The 21295-nt window shown below is 32.0% G+C and overlaps 2 protein-coding genes across 4 annotated transcripts; one reads left to right on the top strand and one right to left on the bottom strand.

Moving 5' to 3' along the window:
* Positions 1–5010: 5010 nt before the first annotated feature.
* Positions 5011–9527, bottom strand: LOC145571864 (myb family transcription factor PHL6-like). 2 transcript variants are annotated; one of them, XM_081630898.1, is made up of 8 exons: positions 9334–9527; positions 7460–8554; positions 7082–7289; positions 6858–6934; positions 6739–6778; positions 6275–6347; positions 6117–6180; positions 5011–5840 (listed from the first exon to the last, which is right to left on the bottom strand). In XM_081630898.1, exons 2-8 carry the CDS (start codon positions 8015–8017, stop codon positions 5496–5498), a joined length of 1365 nt encoding a protein of 454 aa, XP_081487024.1. In that variant the 5' UTR covers positions 8018–8554; positions 9334–9527; the 3' UTR covers positions 5011–5495. The 2 variants fall into 2 exon arrangements, with proteins under 2 accessions (XP_081487024.1, XP_081487023.1); XM_081630897.1 differs by having other exon boundaries at positions 6275–6350; positions 9334–9524.
* A 5968-nt stretch (positions 9528–15495) lies between these two features.
* LOC145570231 (organic cation/carnitine transporter 7-like) lies at positions 15496–21110 on the top strand. Of its 2 annotated transcripts, XM_081629259.1 has the most exons (6): positions 15496–15938; positions 16865–17133; positions 17890–18127; positions 18760–19297; positions 19389–19591; positions 20484–21110. In XM_081629259.1, exons 2-6 carry the CDS (start codon positions 16865–16867, stop codon positions 20730–20732), a joined length of 1497 nt encoding a protein of 498 aa, XP_081485385.1. In that variant the 5' UTR covers positions 15496–15938; the 3' UTR covers positions 20733–21110. The 2 variants fall into 2 exon arrangements, with proteins under 2 accessions (XP_081485385.1, XP_081485383.1); XM_081629257.1 differs by lacking the exon at positions 15496–15938 and having other exon boundaries at positions 16847–17133.
* The last annotated feature ends 185 nt before the right edge of the window (positions 21111–21295 follow it).

The raw sequence follows: 21295 nt of genomic DNA, 5'->3' as shown, positions 1-21295 counted from the left end.
TATATATATATATATATATATATATATATATATTGGAAATATAAATTTACATAGGGTTTATAAAAAATGAAGAGATAAAATATTAAAAATACATGAAAAAAAACAAAATTTTATATGGAAAGCTAATTTTGCAAAAATATTGCTATAAATTGGTGGGTATTTTAATGCAAATGGGTCCATCATTTTGGGACTAAAATTAGGCCAAAATGATCGAAGTTTTGAGAACGGAGTGAGTACTCGTATTAAAAAATAATAATAATAATAATAATAAATTTAAAAAAAAAGGATATCACTTGTGAAAACCATAGAATTTGTGAGTTGTGACTAATAAGGTAAAAAAAAACATGGGAAATTCTATTTCCTATGAAATGGATATACCATTTCCTATGATATGGATATAGCATATGTTGTTTAGTTGGCACAAATATATCGAAGTAGGGGAAATGAAAATTTACTTAAAACATGGGAAGTTTCAATTCCCATAAAACATGGGAATTTACTTATCAACCCCCCGATGAGTCATAATTTCCGTAATTATTTAAATAAAAAAAAATACAAAGTACTTTAGAAAATTTTACATTTGAATTCCACATGTTCAAGGGGAAGGTAAGTAAAATCTCTCAAATCTAAGGCCCTGTTCTCATCAGATTATTTTCAATTCAGTTCAGTTCAGCTCTAATAAGTTCAGCTCAGTTCAGTTCAGCTCCCAATTTCCTTCTCTCATAAAATATTCAGTTCAGTTCAATTCTGCTCTAATAAGTTCAGTTTAGTTCTGCTCAATTCAGTCAATGAGAACATGCCCTAAGTTGATTTGATTGTTAGACGGGAAAATGAGGTGAGTAGCGATATCATTACTCCACCACCTCAACCTCATATTGTAACACCCTAGAAATTCCTTTCTTTTAAAATACCTGCTCTATTTAAAACTCAAAATAGGAAAATCTAAGACATTACCGCCACCGTAAAAACGGCTAAGGCAACTATCAAAGACACACAACGGAAGACTACTTTTAAAAATATTCAAAACGACTCAACTTGAAAAGTCAACCAACGAAAGTAAAGTCAAACCAAAGTAAAACAAAGTCAACCTACAACTTGGAATCATTGTAGGCCCTTAACAAGACTGAACCAATTCAAAACTTTTGCGTTAGTCTCACAAACATAATATAATAAAATAATAAAAGCAATAAACATATCATAAACTTATGGAATCTAGCATGATTTGCTCTTCACTCATGCCTATCATGAATATGCTTCATCACTTGAAAAGCTTCTCTCTACTTGTTTCCATTACTCTCCATTAAAAATGGGTCATCATAGGGCCAAGATAAAGACAAGGCCAACAAACACAACAACACACAATCAGTAAAGCTGAGTACATATTTCACCTATCAACACATAACTTATCTCGTTGCACCTGTTTACAAGCACACAACATACAACAAGACTTCTCAACTAAGTAACTAAATAACTTATTTAGTATTGATTACGCATCGAACAGGTTTCCCCCTAACCTGCCCCAATAAAGGGGTACTAGCACCGGAGCTAACCGTGCTAGTATAAAAGAATCACTTGTAAGTAGAAGTTATGGTCAAATATAAAGTCGCATAACTTCCCCCATATGTTCATACTCAAAGTATATACGTTCCAAGAGTTTTGGTGCGTAATCTCTTTCACTTTACGTTGTTTACATATTATTAAATTTGATGATAACTCTCAAACCATAACATCATCAAGCATTATAATTATCCAAACAATTAAACATTCCAATTTAATTTTTGAATAATTAGTGACCACATAATATTTAATGTTGAACCCTTTTTAAATCTACCTCGGTGTCAAAGACACCTTAAACGCGTAATGCGCCACAATTCCTATCCCTCGGTGTTAGAAACACCTTAAGTGCACTAAGGCACCAACATATAATTTATTCCTCGTGTACATAGACACTTACATAGCTCATTTCTCATGCTTATAGCATCAATAAAAATTATATGAACCATAATAAAATTCCCTTTTAATATTCCAAACCAAATTAAACATTCAGTTTAATTAAACATGTTATCTATCATGCCAATAATAAAAGTGTGGTTCATATATAACATGCCAAAATAATTATTTCCATTCAATAATCTATCACAAATAATCCATACTTCATAATTCAATTACCAACATCAACCAAATAATAAATTCCAACCAAAACAATCATAACTCTATTTGGAAACAATTATTCAAAGCCTAGCATGATCCTACATCACCAAATAAATACCAAGTATGCGAACGTATCTTGAATACGATCTTAAAATCGCCACGACTAACAGAAATCACTTACTTTAAAGTCTCCTACAATCCAAAATCATAATATGACATTAAAATCTATTCCACACAAATTTCCAGTAATATATACTCTTATTAAACCACTCATAATTTAATTAAACAAGCTGAAAATTAATCTAAAATCTCATACTTTAATCCCAATTAATGGGCAGTCAAAATTCCTTCAAAAAACTCGATTTTTAGCTTACTAACAAAAATTCCAGCAATATTAATTCATGAAATCTTGCTATAATTATGCTTTAAAACCCTGAAATTAAAGGTTTGAACCACCCTAAATAATATTCCTTCAATAATCAATAATTTATAAATCTAGGGTTTCAAAAATTGGAGCTTTTTAATTAAAATTAAAATCTGAAAATTAATTTACATCATACTTAAAATCAATCATTATAAAATCATCACAAAACTCATAATTTATAATTAGATCTAGTATTAAACAAAAGAAAAAAAATAAAATAAAAAGAATAATTTTTTTTTCGAAAGGGTGGCCAGACAGCTGCCACGGCACCACAGCCGGCTGCTGGTGGCCGGCGATGGTGAGTGCCGAAAAGGGGAAGGGGAAAAGAAAGAAAAAGAAATAAAGGAGAAGGGAGAGAAAGTTTACCTTGGATATTCTCCACTCTAGGCAAAGTTTAATTTGCCCAAGTGTTAGAATATTTATACCCCTTTCTCTAGAAACCCTTCTTACCTAAAGTTTCCTTTTTTAATCTTTTCTAATCTCTTTCCTAATAAAACTTTCCTAAATTAAATCTCAACTTAATAAAATAATTAATTAAATAAAACTTTCCTTTTATAAAATATTTCCAAACTTATTTAAAATAAATAATTAAAATGCCATAAATAATTCATTTCAAATTATTTAAATACCTCACAAATATTTATTTAAAATAAAATACGTATAAAAATACGGGGTATTACACATATAATTGTCTTTCTTAAGTTTTGACAGTACATAGAGGTAGGGATGTCAGTGGAGCGGGTCAAGTAAGAGACCCACCTCATCCCCACCCCAGTGGGGCGAAGATGGGTCTCGGTTAGGTGGGTTGTGGAGCGGGGATTGGGATAAAAATTATACCAGCCATGGGTGATGGGGCAGGGGTGGATTTTAAGCTGTACCAGCCCCGCCCCACTTCGTACCCGTCCATTCCCACATCTCTATATCTTTAAAAAGCTAGTTAAATATTTTTATATTATTTTATAAAATAATAACGTGAAATAAAATATTAATTATAATACTTTGTATTACACTTATATTATAAACAAAAACGTGTGTAATATTAAGAATAATTTTTTTTTTAATTGTAATTCATATTAATTACGTAGGATTGTGTATTTGGGATGCGGAGACTAGGTGGGTCTTGGGTGGGGATTAGGTGGGGGTGGATATCCAAGTGAGGGGTAGGACGGGGATGGTTTTGGAATTATATCCGCCGGGGCGGGATGGGGATGAATTTTAGACCCGCCACAGGAATGGGGAAGAGGATGAAAATGTTACGTGGAGATGGAAATAGAAAGGCCAACATCCGCCCTACCCCGCCCCATTAACATCCCTACATAGAGGTTACACCGTACACTCAACCCCACTCACTCACAAAGGGTCAAAGACTCAAAGGCACCACATACTTGAAAGTTGTACTTTAATGTATAATGGCCCCAAAGCTAAAATAATTTATTAATTCATACATGCTACATAACCTTTACTTTAAAATATTTTATAGAACAAAATTTTATTAATATAATATGGCTAGAACATATAGTCATGTAGAATTTACTTTATTCGTTTTTTTTTTATTTGCATCACTTTTCTTTTGGGGTGTTTTTTTTAATTGCATCACTTTTATATTTGGTAACTTTATACTATATTTTATCATTTCTCTCTCTTACTTTATTATTTCTCTCGCTTCCATGGTCCCTACTAAAATAATTAAAATATCTATCATCTCTCACATACTTTCTCTTTTATAGTCCTCATCTTACTTTTTTTTTTTTATAATAATTTATTCACCCACTCACAATATAATATTACTCTCCTAAAACTTTGTGCAATCCAAGTGATGCAAATAAAAAAAAACGGAGGGAGTAAAAGAATTTAGCTGGATCAAAAAGCACATCATCAATATAATTAACTAAGGGCCTGTTCTGATTTACTGAACTGATTGGAGCTGAGCTGAATTGAGATAAAATGAATTGTTATAAGAAAAAGGAAATTAGGAACTGAAATGAACTAAAATTAAGTCAAAGAGAATAGACCCTAAATTGAACCTGACAAAAAAATATTTTGTCTCCTACATTGTTATATACGGAGTATACTTCATTTTTTTCACATATAAACAAATATAGTTAGCAAATTTAACTTTACACTATCAAGCAAAGCTTGATGGAAATGATAAGGAACTCATCTTGTGACTTTGAAATTACAAGTTCAGGCCCCACAAAGGCACTAACTACAAAATGCTTGGAAGTGGAGGGATTCCCTTACCTCTCCCCTCTACAATCAAGCGATGACCCGTGGAGCTAGATTTAAACCTGTGAGATTAGTCGGTTTAGTAGGGTCTTTCATCTTACCTTAAAATAAATAAAAAATAAAAAAATAAAATAAAATAAAATAAAAACTCTACATTTACAAATGCTTAATTGCATATGCTAATGCTTTGACAATACCAACTGCACCAGTCTAAAACATTGACAAATACATTTAAGATAAAAGTTTAAAATCTAAAACAGTAAAAATAAACGGTTTTTTTAATTTGAATTAGCAAACTAAATTAACTTGGTAGGAAAGTAGGTTTAACAAGAGCTTTAAAGTTGCTTATATTATTGCTTTGACTAATGACACCAACTGTTCCTGTTTAAAAGATTGACAAGAGCTTAAGTCTTCAGATATCAAAATTCAAGCACAATAATGTGAAACAATAACTTGTTTTTTCCCTCTTTGGTATGAATCTTGTGGAGTTGGAGGAAAGGGGAGTGCCAAAAAAGAAAAGGAATCACTGATTAAGTGCGAAAATATGACCTAGAGTACTTAAGGAAGTTGAAAGGAAAAAAAATTCACACCAGCTCGGAACTTGGTGAATACTGATACTAGCTATGGCTCGTAGAGACTATATTTACAATGTAGAGAAAAAGACTGACGGGTAGAAGTCTTAGATACCACTCAATCATAGAGAAATGTCGACAACTGGTGGCACATCTGAAACAGGCTCGGGTTTAGATTCATCTTCCAGTCGAGGCTTTTTCTGGCATGGTTCATGCTCAGATTCCTCATTTGTGCGCTCTGATGACAACATAAAGGATAGATCAGTTTTGGATTCAGCAGGCTTAGGTAGCGATTCAGGGCTGACATAGGGTGATGTAGGACACGGTTCCATCTCTGGCTCTTCACTTGTAACTGATGACAAGGACTGTGATGAGACCAAGGCAGTTTGAGCCTTTTGCTGTTCTTCTAAGATTTTCTGCAAGTAGCGTGCGTGTTCCTCTATGCGTACCTGAAGTGCTCTTTGCACCTGTGCACAGAAAAAATTCAGAACAAAACACCTTGGATACTATTAATTTACAATAGAAGTTATAATAGATATATCCATCTTTTTTTCTGAAGACAAAATTATGACTACTATACTTATCATACTTTGTACGAGTATAAAGGTTACCAACGTAATTAACAGAAGCGAAGTCAATACATAGATGTAAATGGCCTGGAGGGAGGGGGGGGGGGGGGTGCAGTACAGTCTGACAAGATGATAGTGCTAGTAGAGCAAAGTTCTAAGGATAACTAGACCAACCTCAAGTTGTTCATGCAGCTGTTTCTGCACTTCAATTTGCATTCGGAGAGCCTCGTTTATACTCCTGAAGTTGTAAAAGAAAAAGAAAAAAAAAACACTTTAAAATTAACAATGACAGCAAACAGCTGGAAAAAACCACCAGTAGTTGGGTCACAAACCCTTTCTTTGATGCATCAGATTCTTTGGTACTTGAATCTGATTTTTTCTCTTCTGAACTAGAAGTCTTCTTCTCTACTGAAATAACAAAAAAGAAAGGAATTAAAATTCAAGTTTTAGATGGCATAAAAGCACTACTTTTTCTCAGGCACATATAATATAGCTTCAGTCCCGTTAAAAATACATATATATATATATATATATATATATATATATATATTACAGTTTAAGAAGCCGTTATTGACATTTGATACATTTTCAATAACTTGATAATTATTGATCTATTTTTCTTCGTGAGAAGCAATAATGCATAAAAGAAAACAATTATAATAATTCAACCTTTCAAAAGAGCCCATGAATTTGATTTGAAGAGAAAATCTTAATGCTTACATAGTCAATTTAAACATCTCATGCTCCTGAAATTTCTAATTTCACTAATGACAATCATAATTCGAACTTGTCTCACCTTCCTTTCTTTCTGGTATATACTTTGCAAGTCGGTATTTCTACAGAAGAAGAAAGAATGCATTCAGCCGAATGACAAAAACAACAACATAGAAGCATTAACCAAAGTTATTTACTTACCTGCAGGTGGCTTTTAACATGATAGATGGTGATCCCTTCAACATTCATAAGCTTTAATACACCTTTAGGAGTTGCCTCTGCAATTTAATAAACAATAAGCAAACTTCATAAAATTCAATAAAGATCCGCCATCTGCATTATACTCCCTCCATCCCAAACAATTATAGTCTCAGTTATTATTAATACTAAAAACATATTCAAAGAAATATAAATCAGAAACATACTTTCAGGACCATCAAGTTTTTTGACAGCTTCGACAAAACGTTCATGGAGCTCTGGTGTCCATCTCATCCTTGGCTTATGCGAAGCACCAGCCTCAAGTGTCTTGTTACAAGAAATAACACTTAAGGATGGTGAAACAGGCTGAGCATTGTTTTGTACTGTTGATGGGACGCCTGGCCTCAACGCCACAGGAGATGCTTCATATAGTTCCTAATAACCAAAAGTACAAACAGAATCATATTTTTTAAAAAGCCTGAAAATGTTCAAACAGCTATTCAAAAAGTTAAGATAGTCAGATATATAGAGACTGGGCTGTGGAATCTTCTTTACATATGACCAGGCAATTCTCGTAGAGCACGATTATTTATTTGGGCACTTACATCAATTCCAGGATTTTCTCCATTATCAGTTATAGCTAATTGTAGTTCATCAGACAATAACTGTAGCTCCAAACGCTCTGAAAAGGCCAAACAGTCACTTCCGCAAGTAACATCATCAAATTCACCATCAGAAAAGCTTCCAGAATAATTAAAAAAATCCCTATATGTATCCTCTGAGTGCCTTTGCTCACATTGACTATCCGCAACTTCATTCAGAACTAACTGAGTCTTTGTTGATCGAGGTGCAGAGGGGCTTGGAAGAAATGGAAGATTCCCAAGCTGTCGTTGAGCTTCTGAACTCGTTGAAGATGATAAATACAAGTTCGTGCAGAACATAGAAGAACGGGAAGGTGCACTCTTAAGATGGTTGTCACAGCTAGATGAGAAGACATCACTTGGTCCAGAAGGGAGTCTCAGTTTTCCTGATTGCTTCAAAAAAGGATATGAAGATTCACTTGACACTGAACCTTGGTAGGTTTCAACACTTGAGAAGTCAAAAGCAGTAGTCCCTTTGCTAGACTCACTTGCAGTCAAGCATGTTCTACTGGGATGATTCATGATGCAGATTCTGTTATATTTCACCAGAATTGAAAGATGCAGGATGCTAATTACTCTGCAAGTCTGCAGAATATTTCTTATGTTGTAACTGTACCGTGCAAAAAAGGCTTGCAAGCGCCTAATTACGGGCTTGGTAGACAGAAAGGGAGGAGTGAGCAGTGTAGTATTCAGGAGCTATTAGCTACATATGATTGTCAACTAGACAAAGATAAAATAAAAGTCTGTAGAAAGTCGAAAACTTAATCAGCAGTACGTCGATAACTGAACCAATAGCGCACACTTTGATTTCCTAAGAGAGGAATCTACTCATGTTATTAGCAATCAACACCAAGAGGAAATCCTATTATGCAATATATTCCAAATTGCTTCTGAATCAGCATTATTCTCGAAGCTTTCTTCCATTCCACTCACTCGAGTTTATCAGCAGCAACAATAAACAAAATGCTATTGTATGATAACTGTTCTGCTTCTACTTAAATCACTCACTCTAACGCGCAACATTTTCCCTAAAACCTCGGTACCTATACAGCATCTCTCCTGCAGACAAGCAATCTTAATGAGACTCTTATACAGCTGATTAAATCAAACAAATATATGATGACAATCCAAAATAAAAAAGAAAAATCCGAATTCGATCTATGTAGAAAGCTGGTAAATGTTAAGGAGTATGTTATGTAATGTACCAACATTAGAAGAAATAAATAATCAGGATTCAGGAAATTTAAAGTGTACCAGCCTAAAATATACAAGTATATACAGATTTATGATTGCATATCTATCTATCCAGTTATTACTTAAATAAAGTACACAGAAAAAGACCTTTGCAAAATGTAAGTTCTTTTTATCCAAAAAAAAAAAGGCAAAAACAACTGTTCTTCAAAAGTATAAACGTAGAACATAAATCCCAGATTCTCTAACAAGATTATCCTCCTGTTCAAATAAATAAATAACCCCAAAGACAAAAAAAAAAAAAAATGCTTTGTTCATACTCAAACAATTCAACTAATAAATCAGAAGTAAAAAAAAAAAAAAAAAAATGGGGGAAAAATCAAGTTCATGCTTAAATCAACTCATTATTTTCTCTTTTTTAAGAAATGTTTTCTCCAATTGCAACTGAATTAGTACACAATTTACACATACACCAGTTTCCTGGATAAACAAAAACCCAGTTAAATGCAAAATCTTTCTACACAAAAAAACCACACAAATTAACAAGAAATGAGCAAAAATACAGCAACAAAAAACCCATAAAAATGGGATATAAATTAGTGTTATTGCATAATCAGAACGTAGAATTTACAAGAATTTAAGCATACCTGAAAACCCAGAGAAAAATTTGAACTTTACAAGTGGCAAAGTAACAGATCAGGAAAAAAAAAAAAAAAAATTGGTGGGTTAAAGTTACAGGGTGAAGATTTCAGATGAATTCAGCAGAGAGAATGAGCCAAGAGTTGAAGAGAGAGAAGAGCTCACACAACCACAAAGAACACGAAAGATGATGGTGGAAAAATTATTTGGGACCTAGTTATTGTGAATGGGACAATTTGTGCAGTCTTAGTCATCATCATTGTCATTTTACTTTGAATCGTTAATTTGCTAATGTGTGGGGTTTATGAGGGAAATGTTTGGTTGATTCCGAGAGTTGTCGTCTTAATAAGGAAGAGAAGGTGCGAGATTTTTTTTTAATTACGGAGTTAATCGTTTGTGAACAATCAGGGTGAAATGGTAACTACTCAGTTAAATGGATCTATCTATTGTTTCTTTTTTAAGTAAATTATTTCTGATAATTTAAATTCCATTAGATTCTGACTAATATGAATTTGAATGAGATTGAGTTTAATTATTTTGAAACTATGATGATAAAAAGCAATAAAATAGCCGTTTATCCTTAAGTAAATGCCTTAATAACGCAATATTGTATCATGATCAAGATTATTATGCTTTATATTATTCAATTAATCTGTCTATTATAAAACCTTGATTGATTCTTTATTACTCTTTACAATCCCCCTCTTTCTTGGACTTTAGCCACTTTCCAAATTTTCACTCTTCCACTTGCAAGTTAGGCCCTGTTCTTTTGAGCTTCTGGGCAGAGCAGAGCAAAGCAGAGCAGATTTCAGCAAAGCAGAGCAGAGCAGATTGAAACAGAGCAAAGCAGAGCCGAGCAGATTTCATTATTATTATTATTATTATTATTATTATTATCATTATTATTATTATTATTATTATTATTATTACTAATATTGTTATTATTATTATTATTATTATTATTATTATTATTATTATTACTACTACTACTACTAATACTATAATAATAATTGTAATGCTTTATTATTGTTATTAAATATTAAATATTATTATTATTATGATTATTATTATTATTATTATTATTATTATTATTATTACTACTACTACAACTACTACTACTACTATTATTACTATTATTATAATCATTAAATTTTATTATTAAAAATTAATTATTATTAATAATATTAATATTATTAAATATTAATTATATTATTATTAATTATATTATTATTAAATATTAATTATATTATTATTAATATTATTATTATTAAATATTAATTATATTATTATTAATATTATTAATATTATTATTATTAAATATTAATTATATTATTATTAAATATTAATTATATTATTATTATTAAATATTAATTATATTATTATTAAATATTAATTATATTATTATTAAATATTAATTATATTATTATTATTAAATATTAATTATATACTTCCTCCGTTTTCTTTTACTTGCAACACACCTTTTAAGCACGCAGTTTTAGGAGATGATTAGTGAGGGTAAACGAGCGATTTTATCAATATAATTTTTACACGAAAATTAGAATAGAGTTAAGTATCATTTGTAAAAATTATAATGAAAAATTTGTTCATTTACATTACATAAACCAAAGCTCAAAACACGTGCCACAAGGCTGTGTTGCAAGTAAAAGAAAACGGAGGAAGTATTATTATTAATAAATATTAATTATTATTAATAAATATTATTTATTTATTTATTATTATTAAATATTAATTATTATCATTAAGTATTAATTATTTATTATTATTTTTATTAAATATACATTATTATTATAATAATTCAATATTAAGTATTAATTTTAAGCAGAGCAGGGCAGGGCAGGGCAGAGCAGAGCAGAGCAGATTGAAGCAGAGCAAAGCAAAGCAGAGCAGAGCAAAGCAGAGCAGATTTCAGCAGAGCAAAGCAGAGCAGAACAGCTCTAAAGAATGGGGCCTTAATTAGTCAAATTAATAATTTGCTGCTGTCAAAATTATCCAAAAACTTTACCTGCCCAAGTGCCCTAATTATTTGCCAAGTTGATGGCTACAATTAGCCAATCACTAAATAATTTCGAAAGTGATTTAAGTTCAATTGTATTCTTCCTATTATTAGGCAAATGGGTACAATTTGTAAAATGTAATTTTACATGAGATATTTTAATTTTGGATGTGATATGGAAATGTTTAAGCACACTCGCATCTATAAATAATACGGAGTGTTGTATTCGTAATAAATTACAAATAAAGGTAATTAATTACTCATATTCAAGTAACATTTTATATGTATCAAAATATATGACATGTTTCATTAGACACTTAGTTTAAAAAAATGAGAAAAAATAGTGGATCATGAATTCATGATTAGTAGTACAGTGAATATAAGTTTATAACATTCATTCTCATTTATAATAATGTGTCAATTATTTAAATACGATCAAAAGAAGAGTGTGTCAATAATTGTATAACGGAAAAAGTAGCACAATCTTATCTCGTAAGATAATAACACATCTTATTAAATAATTGATTATCAGTTTCCTACGTCACAAAACAACGAAAACATTAATTAAAAAGAGTCATTTGGTCATAAGTTTTCTTGGACAAGTACTATGAATACATATAAAGTACAAGTAGTAAACTATAATTGCCTTCAAAAAAAACAAAAGTATGTATTAAACTATAATTAGTGTATGAATTAAAGATTGGTGAGATCATTAAGGAATTTGATGGTGGTAGTTGGCTGGCCTTTGGTACCCATGATACGGTACTTCTGCTGACATCATCATCTTCTTTAAGATTATTTAAAATGAAATTATTTATGGATGGGAAACCTTCTACTTTTATGTTTGATATCATATTCACTGCTTTTTGTGTCCCTACTAGGTTACAATCACAATTCACAATCACTTGCTAGTCGCCACAAATCACAATCCCACAAGTACAATTAAGCAAGTTGGAAACAAATTACATTTTCTAATTTGGTATAATAATTGTCATAGTAAAGTTTTCTTGAGTTATTTCATGATTGTTGAATATGAATTTGTTTTTCAAAACAATATTTGCTTCGATCTAAAAATATTGCTAATTTGATGTATGATGAGAGACGTAAAAGTTAAGAAAGTAGATAAGAAGTGAGAGAATTCATATAAACTTCTCACAAAACTGATGTGAAATGAATTCTTTTTTAAGTTTGAACAGTATAAAATCAAAGTTATAAGGATACCAAGATAATTTAAAATATAGAGACTAAAGGTCTTAGAAGCAAATGATATAGAATAAATTAATAGATTATATACAAGTGTTGTCATCCATATATGGATTATTTTACGTGAAAAAAAAAATACCATTTTACATTTAGAGGATAAAAAACAACAAAGCTCTCTCACATAAATTATGTAAAGTTAAAGTTTTTTAAATGTTTCGTTTTCTTTCAAACATCTAAAATATTATTGAATGTTATTATTATTGTATCAAAGCATCTTCTTTGATTTGATGATCTCATGTCATTGCAGTAAGGTGATGCATAAAATGATCACAAAATAGTTTATTGTGTAATAGTATCACATACTTCCAAATTAGATTAGAAAAACATATATAGATACGTGAGATCTTATTTGATTTATCTTATACTTGTATTGTAATAACAAAATAAGCAATTGGATACTCATTATAGTAGGAGAAGAATAGTATATTTATACTAGATTAGATCTCGTGCTGGTTTTTCAGTTTTTGTTACGGATTATCAATTTAAAACTATATTTACATATAAAAAATAATTTGGTCTAAAATCTATTTATTATTTTATTCTAAATCAGGCAACTTAAAATGTTTTTTTTTTAATTTTTTATGGCTACATACTGTATTATATTTGACAAACTTTTAAATAAATCGGATGTACAATAAAATATTATTATACATCCGTTATAAAGTTACCCTAAAATGAGCAAAAGTTACACTAATATGAATAAAAGTTACCTTGACATAAATAAAAGTTACAAAATATTTATACTTTATTGATAAAAGTTACCCAAAAAATTATAAAAGTGACCTTAAATATGATAAAAGTGACCCATGTACAATTTATTTACTGTACACTGGATATATACAAAAGTTACTCATTATTGTTGACAACGAAATTTTGTTAATTATTAGGTGTCAGATATATGTAAATAAGGAGATAGTATAAAAAAATATAAGATATCTATCTTCAAAATCTCATAGATTATTATCTTTTACTCTACGACTCTCTATATAAAGAGAGTCGAATCTAGGGTTTAATTAGGCTCAAATGGAATAAGTCACAAAAACCTCATCTCCTCCTTACTACCAAACATTGTCGTAGGTCCATAATATGGAATAAGCCGACAAGGCCCCGTACTATAAACAAATATCAAAACCTTAACCCTTTGAAGAGAGAGAGAGGAATCAAAAGATCTACGAGACTTGTAACCCACAAATTATCAATGAAATAATTGTTCCCGTATATTTTTTTACCTCTTTAATTATATATTGCAGGTTTGAATTTTTATGGTTCACAATTATATTTTGGCAAAATTGGCCGTAACACCCTTGAAGTATGGCTTAGGTGTTCTGAGCACTCTGAACTTCTCGTAGTAGCCAAAACACCACCAACTATGGTGTAAGGTGCGATACATGCCTTAAATGAAAAGTTCTTGCCACTTATTTTCATCGAATTAGGTGAATTTTCACTCTTCAGAACAATTTAAAGAAATGGTGAACAATTCTTGTCCACTTGGCAATCTCGGATTTGCCTCCTTCGATGAAATAAGTGGTTGAAATTTTTCATTTAAGAGACACGTCGCACATTACACCATAGTTGGTGGTGTTTTGGCTATTAAGCAAAGTTCAGGGTGCTCAGTGCACCTAAGTCATATTTCAGGGTGTTGCGGTCAATTTTGCCGATGACATTTTTTTTTTCTTTTTTTTTTCTTTTTTTACATTTGATCATTTTTCATTCACCAATTATGTTAGGTTGAAATATATATATTCATGATTTTTTTACTATAAAAAATAATAATTATACATTAAAAAAATTAATTACTTATATAGGAATTTATATAAAGATATGGTTAGATATCTAAATTGGTAAATATATTATGTTACGACTTCTTTTTCTAAAATTTGGAAGAAAATATTTTGCTTATATTCTCTATCAATTTTTTAATAGTGTTTTTTTTTTTTAAAAAAAAATAATAAAATTATATACTAAGGACACACCAGTAAATGACACGTATCATTGCTGGTTTGTCTTTTAGTATATAGTTATTGATTTTTTTACTATAAAAAATAATAATTATACATTAAAAAAATTAATTACTTATATAGGAATTTATATAAAGATATGGTTAGATATCTAAATTGGTAAATATATTATGTTACGACTTCTTTTTCTAAAATTTGGAAGAAAATATTTTGCTTATATTCTCTATCAATTTTTTAATAGTGTTTTTTTTTTTTAAAAAAAAATAATAAAATTATATACTAAGGACACACCAGTAAATGACACGTATCATTGCTGGTTTGTCTTTTAGTATATAGTTATTGATTGATAATTGATTATTGATTGATTGTTATAAAGAAGAAATAGGAAGTTGAGATTGGGAACCTTGAGTTTGTAGAGAAAATACAAATAAAAGAAGAATATAGAGATTTTATAGGTTCAAGGGATGCTTCAATGGAGGAACATAACATAATTACCCTTTAGGGTCAACCATGCCATTCATTTCTTTGATCTTAGAATTTTCGTTTGATTTGGTGGCGAAATAGCTAGGAATGGAGGTGAACTTGTTGGTGGGGACGAAAGGTGTTGAAAATGATGGTATCGGTGGACAAAAACTCAACTTAACGTATCGTGCCCATGCCCCATAGCTTCATAAAAGTTTTAAGACTATTTGTTTGCTTGTACCGAAAAAACGAAAAAAAAAAATTCGCTCGTGGTACACTAGCGCTTATGTCAAACTTGGAAACGAACCAAAATATATAAAAGGGCAAAATTGTCTTTTCCAATAGCTCCATAATCTATATTGCACCCCACTAGCGGGCCTCACGTGCCATGATGGATCCATTCATCCATCCCATAATAGTACAGAGTACTATAGAACATAGACATAGTAGGCTTGTTGCTAAGAATGTAAGAACTATGGTGTTGGAGTTTGGAGACAGAAAGTGCCAAAGGGCAAAATCGTCTTTACACATTACTCAACTAAAGCGTCGAATTCAGAGATTGTGCTTAAAAAAATGTCGCAAGTTGTAATATTCTCTGAATTTTAAATCCGGCATGTGCAAACTTGGCGAAGTCGATGACATTACACTGTTTTATTGTTTGACGAAAAATATAAAACGTCGAAAAGTCAAAAATGCGTCAGTCAATTCTTCATCTTCTTATTACTATCTTCGTCATCTTCAACCCTGAATCTGAATCAAAAGAGAAAGAATTTCAATTTCAATTCCGCCATTGTTGTTGGGGACGAAACAGAAATTAATTTATTGTTTATGGCAGTTTCTAGGACAAATTTCTGTTTTACCCATCTTTGATTGGTTTCCCTTTTCTTAGTTTTGGGATTCGAGCTGATACATTGAGGTTAGTTTGAGTTTTTGTTTGTATAATTATTTGTTAATTGGGTGATTTAGTGTTATTGTTGATTGATGGTATAATGGGTAGATTTGATTTGTAGTTTATATGATTGTTGACTAGATAATCTGGGTTGCTGTTAGAATTGTTTGTAGATTTAACCTATTATTTGTGTTAGTGTAAGTTTGTAAGTCAGTGGAAATATAGAGATCTGCATTTTGAGACAATGGTTAGTTGATATGGGTAATGTGCAATGTTATGGTATATTTTAAGAATGTGGGAGCTTGAAAATTGCAAATGATTAAGGTTAAATGTTGGTGATTCAGGGAACATTCATCGGTTCGAGTCGAGTTCCAGTTTCTGATTGCTGATTTTGGTTTTTGGTATAATGCCATTGTGTAGGTTCAGTAAAGGGTTAAATTTTGGGTGTTATGTATCAGTTTCTCTAATTAGTAAATGTATGATGTGTGTGTATTATGAGTAAGTGTGTGTGTGTTGACTACTTAATGCATTGTAGATTATGTGTGTGTGTTGAGTACTCAATGCATTGTAGATTATGGTCTTGACTCTTGAGTCTTGACATGAGTAATAGAAAGTACTCCTTTTAATGGAGTTGTTTAAACATATTTTTCTTTTTCTGAGAAATGGTTGAAAAAAAGTGGTTGCTGATGATGAGAATTTGACTTTTTTTTTTTTTTTTTTTTCCTTGGAAACATCGGCTATTATATAGTGAAACTGCTAATTCTATGTTTGAGGAGGGAAGCTGACTAGCCGAATCTCTGTGGCAGACTCTTTAGTTGTTCATCTAGTTTTCTTAAATCATTTACAATGTTAGTGATTTTATACAGGCTGATGGAGTGGGTGTTGTGCTGCTTATTGAGCTTTACAATTGTTACATCGTGAGCAGAATAACTCTAATGTTTAATGTTTTGCAGATGGAAGAAGAAGTGCAAAAGTACACGGTTGATGATGCCCTCATTGCCATGGGCTCTGGAAAATTTCAGATTTATCTCCTTGCATATGCTGGAATGGGATGGATTGCAGAAGCAATGGAGATGATGCTTCTCTCCTTTGTTGGACCAGCTGTTCAGGCAGAATGGGGCCTTTCTCCAAATAAAGAAAGTATGATAACCAGTGTGGTTTTTGCTGGCATGCTGATTGGTTCATATTCATGGGGCATTGTTTCAGATAAGTATGGACGGAGGTGAGCTTTTCTGTCAGTTGATTCCATATTCTTGGAAGCTAGGAAGTATTTGATGTAGTTAATGATGCTATCTCGTACAAGCTAAAATGTATAGTGAGTGCAGATATCTTTTTGATTTAGCCTTTCTCATCCATTTGTATTGTTATCATCATTTGCAAATATCTCATAACAATTATCTCTGCATATTTACAATTTACTTCTCTTGACTTTTACAAATCGACATTGGACCCCTCCACCCCTTTTCTCTTAGTGTTTATTTAGCCTTAATCTTGAAGTTATGTTTAAAACTATGGAGAGGCCATATTGCCTGAAGCAGAAATTATGTAGACTTTCTCTATGCCTCTTAAAGAACTTGTTTGTGTAAGAACTTTTTAAAAAACTGTAATGTAATCTGATGTCATGCTCTAGCAGAATCATTTAATGGTTTAAAAATTATTCTGTCTGTATAAAGTAGTCATGCCTCGTTCTATTTATACGCATGTATCATAAGATTTAGGGTAGACAGGCTTGTGTTTTTCCACAGGAATAAGATTATCAATTATTTGCATTTCTCCTATTTGTCATTTTTGCCAGTTTCTGTTCTACTTCATTGAGTCTTTGACTCCTTGCTCCGATGCTAATGATTTGCCTGTATAGTTTAGCTTGTGTTTCATGTAAAATATGATAATGGTCTGATAAAAATAAAGCTGCTCCCATACCTTTTATCCTATATTCACACAGGCTTGTCACTTTTATCACATCTATCTTATCTCCCAGGAATGGATTTTTCATAACTGCAATTTTTACATCAACAGCTGGAATTTCTAGTGCTCTTGCTCCAAACTATGCAACATTGATCTTCTTTCGTTTCTTTGTTGGTCTTGGTTTGGGAGGAGGGCCGGTACTGTCATCCTGGCTTTTGGAATTTATTCCTGCTCCCAGAAGAGGTACCTGGATGTCTCTGTTTTCAGCCTTTTGGACTGTTGGGACTTTGTTGGAGGCTTCACTAGCTTGGGTATTATTCTATAAACGGCATTATCCCTCCTATATCGTTATTAGTCTTTACGAATTTGTGTGTTGTGATGGTACTGTCTTCAAAAAGAATACATCAATCTGCCATTAGCAAATGAAAAGCAGACTTTAGAAGGAAATATGTGCAGATGTAATTTTAAATAGAAAAATTCATTGATAAGACTATGCCATCATTGATACTTGAGCGTCAAAGTTTAGAAAATGATCATAGATACTCCCTCCATCCTATAATGTTTGCCTTTTGTTCTTTCTTGGAACACATTTGTACCATTTGATGAATTGTTTTCTTTGATTGTGGCCTGCATCAGTCAATGCACGCTTACAGTAGCAATAAAACAATAGCAGTAACCCATTTTATGTTTTTAATTCTGTTTTGGGCTTCTTTTCAGTGGGATTTGGGACACGGGAGTATATATCCCATGTTTGTCATGTAGGAACAGGAATTAGAAGGGGTATGTTTCCATGGTTTGATTATCAAAGGGTGGCCGCGCGCCGGGGGGGGGGGGGGTTGTGTTAGGACTTAGGACTTGGGGTTATGATTTAATTTGTTATGGTTAGCTGCTTCAGCTATGGAATTGCCATTTGTTTACTCAGTTAAAAATCGCCTTTTTGTAGATTGTTATGCCTTCATTGGGTTGGAGATGGCTACTGGCATTTTCTGCAGTCCCCTCTGCAGTACTTCTCGTCTTCTACCGAACCGCACCCGAATCACCCAGATATCTGTGCAGGACAGGTAGGACAGATGAAGCAGTAGAAATTTTAGAGAGGATAGCAAGATTGAACCAAGCAGAACTTCCACCTGGTATTCTTGTTTCTGAACACCAAGTTGCCAAAGTAGTTGATCTTCCTTCAGAAGATGCACGTTTGCTATCACCAAATAAAGGAGAAACTGAAATAGTTGATAGCTTGGATTCTACAAGTAGTCCACAAAAAGGAACTTCTGTCTTCACCCTTCTTTCACCACAATTACTAAGGTCAACCCTGCTCTTATGGGTAGTGTTCATTGGAAATGCATTTGCATATTATGGACTTGTGTTGTTGACGACTGCTCTGAGCAGCAGTGATAATAAGTGTACTCCAAATCGTTCTCCATCAGAGTCGGGAAAATCTGTGGATGTAAACTACAAAAATGTTTTCATAACCAGTTTTGCAGGTATTACTTTTGTACTTCAGATTAGGAATGACTATCCTGTTACTTCTTGTAATAGGGACTAATTAATGTCAGCTGATTTGCTATATTCTAGAGTTTCCGGGGCTGCTTCTGTCTGCAGCAATGGTGGACAATGTTGGTCGCAAGGTTTCTATGGCATCTATGTTTTTCCTTTGCTGCCTTTTCCTACTACCATTGGCCTTCTATCAGTCCGGGGGCTTAGTAACACCCCTTCTATTTGGTGCCCGCATATGTATCACATCAACATTCAACATTATATACATATATGCCCCAGAGGTAACTTACAGTACTAAATTTGCCAAATTTGAACTTTTATATCTTCATACTGTAAAAAAATTCCAAAAGGCTGGACATATCCCATTATCAGTAATCTATATATTGGTTGACTTGTGGCTTTCAAACTTCAATGCATTTTAGTATCCCTGTATTCCTTATCTGTTGCTGTGAATTGTGAATGCAAAACCTCAAAAATCAATAATTTCTGTATATTTTACCATTCTATACTACCTTTGGTGGTAGTTGTAGCCAATGTGATTGAGATAGTCTAGAACATCTCATAAATGCTATATATATTCTATTTAGAGCATAGTTTCTAAACTGCGAGGAACCAAGCATTTGAGGTTTTATCTGTCTTTTGGATGATCGAGGAATGAGAATTGAATAAAGTGATATTTGTCAGTTTATAAGAGCAATTTCATAAGATAAGAAACACAACTTTTTCTTAATTACTTTTAATGCCTTGACGACATTGATGTCCCAAATTCATGTTCAGCTGTTTGCTGACTAATGTAAAATGAGTATGTCAATATGAGTTGCTGCGTATAACTTACTCATAAAGCTCTTTTGATCAAAGACATTAATTGAAGGCGTGTTAACGAGTTTGTATTTGAATTTACGTGGAATGTGTGGAATCTGTAAATGTCCATGATGTTGACAATTAGCATCTGTACTATGCCATTCTACAGGACTAACAGGAGCTTACTGATCTACTAACAGATGCATATTATTCATTTTATCTACTACCTCTGATTTTTTTTAGTTGCAATTTGGAATATTTTATCTCTCTCAAATAATACCCCAAAATTGCAACTAAAAAAAATCGGAGGTAGTATTTTTTTGGACTTTCTAATTTGCAATATTAATCTTCTGTCTATAAATGTTTGTCTAGATATACCCAACCTCAGTTCGAACAACGGGAGTAGGAGTTGCCAGCTCTATGGGAAGAATTGGTGGAATGACCTGCCCCCTTGTGGCAGTGAGTCTTATTCATGGTTGTCACCGAACCGCAGCCATTCTTCTGTTTGAGGTCATTATCTTTGTTTCTGGGGTATCTGTCTTGTTGTTCCCTATCGAAACATCAGGTCGTGACTTAAGTGATGAAGTATCTGACATAAATCAGGAAGTTGAATTAACCTGAACACCAGCAGTAATTCATACACTTGTAGGCTTGACATGCTGTGGATCAGAACAGCTATTGCAGATAGAAGCAAATTCGAAGAATTCATAACTACAGGCAATAACCCAACTATAATTGTTACTTTCTTGTAAATGATCTGAGAGCTAGCTAGATTGATCAGCGTTCATATTAGCTTTGGGGTTTAGAATTTGGGTTAGTTGGGGCCTAGAAGTTCTTGCATATCTAGCTTTGTAACTTGTAACTGATCAGTTGATTTGAGATGTACCATAAAATTTCGTTATAGGATTGATAGAACACTTATACAATTTTGCTTACCTTTTTTTGATAAAATCTGAGTCATTGAGTGGCAAGAGTAGAAGTTGATTAAACCTTCATTTCAATTTGTTTTATTTCATAAATTGTATGGAATTTGACAGGAAAGAGAAAATTGAAAGCTTATATTTTTAAGGGTGAGTAATTCCTAAATAAGTATCATGGATAATGTATTAGTGATGATAAATCCATTATGAAAGGCAAAAAGCCCAATTTAATAAATAATTTTTGGAGTTTATCAGTAAACTTTT

The sequence above is a fragment of the Chenopodium album genome, chromosome 12 (assembly GCF_948465745.1).
Source record: "Chenopodium album chromosome 12, dcCheAlbu1.1, whole genome shotgun sequence".
NCBI lineage: Eukaryota > Viridiplantae > Streptophyta > Magnoliopsida > Caryophyllales > Amaranthaceae > Chenopodium > Chenopodium album.
Note: the sequence above shows the minus strand (reverse complement) of the source record. Positions and strands in the feature narration are given on the sequence as shown.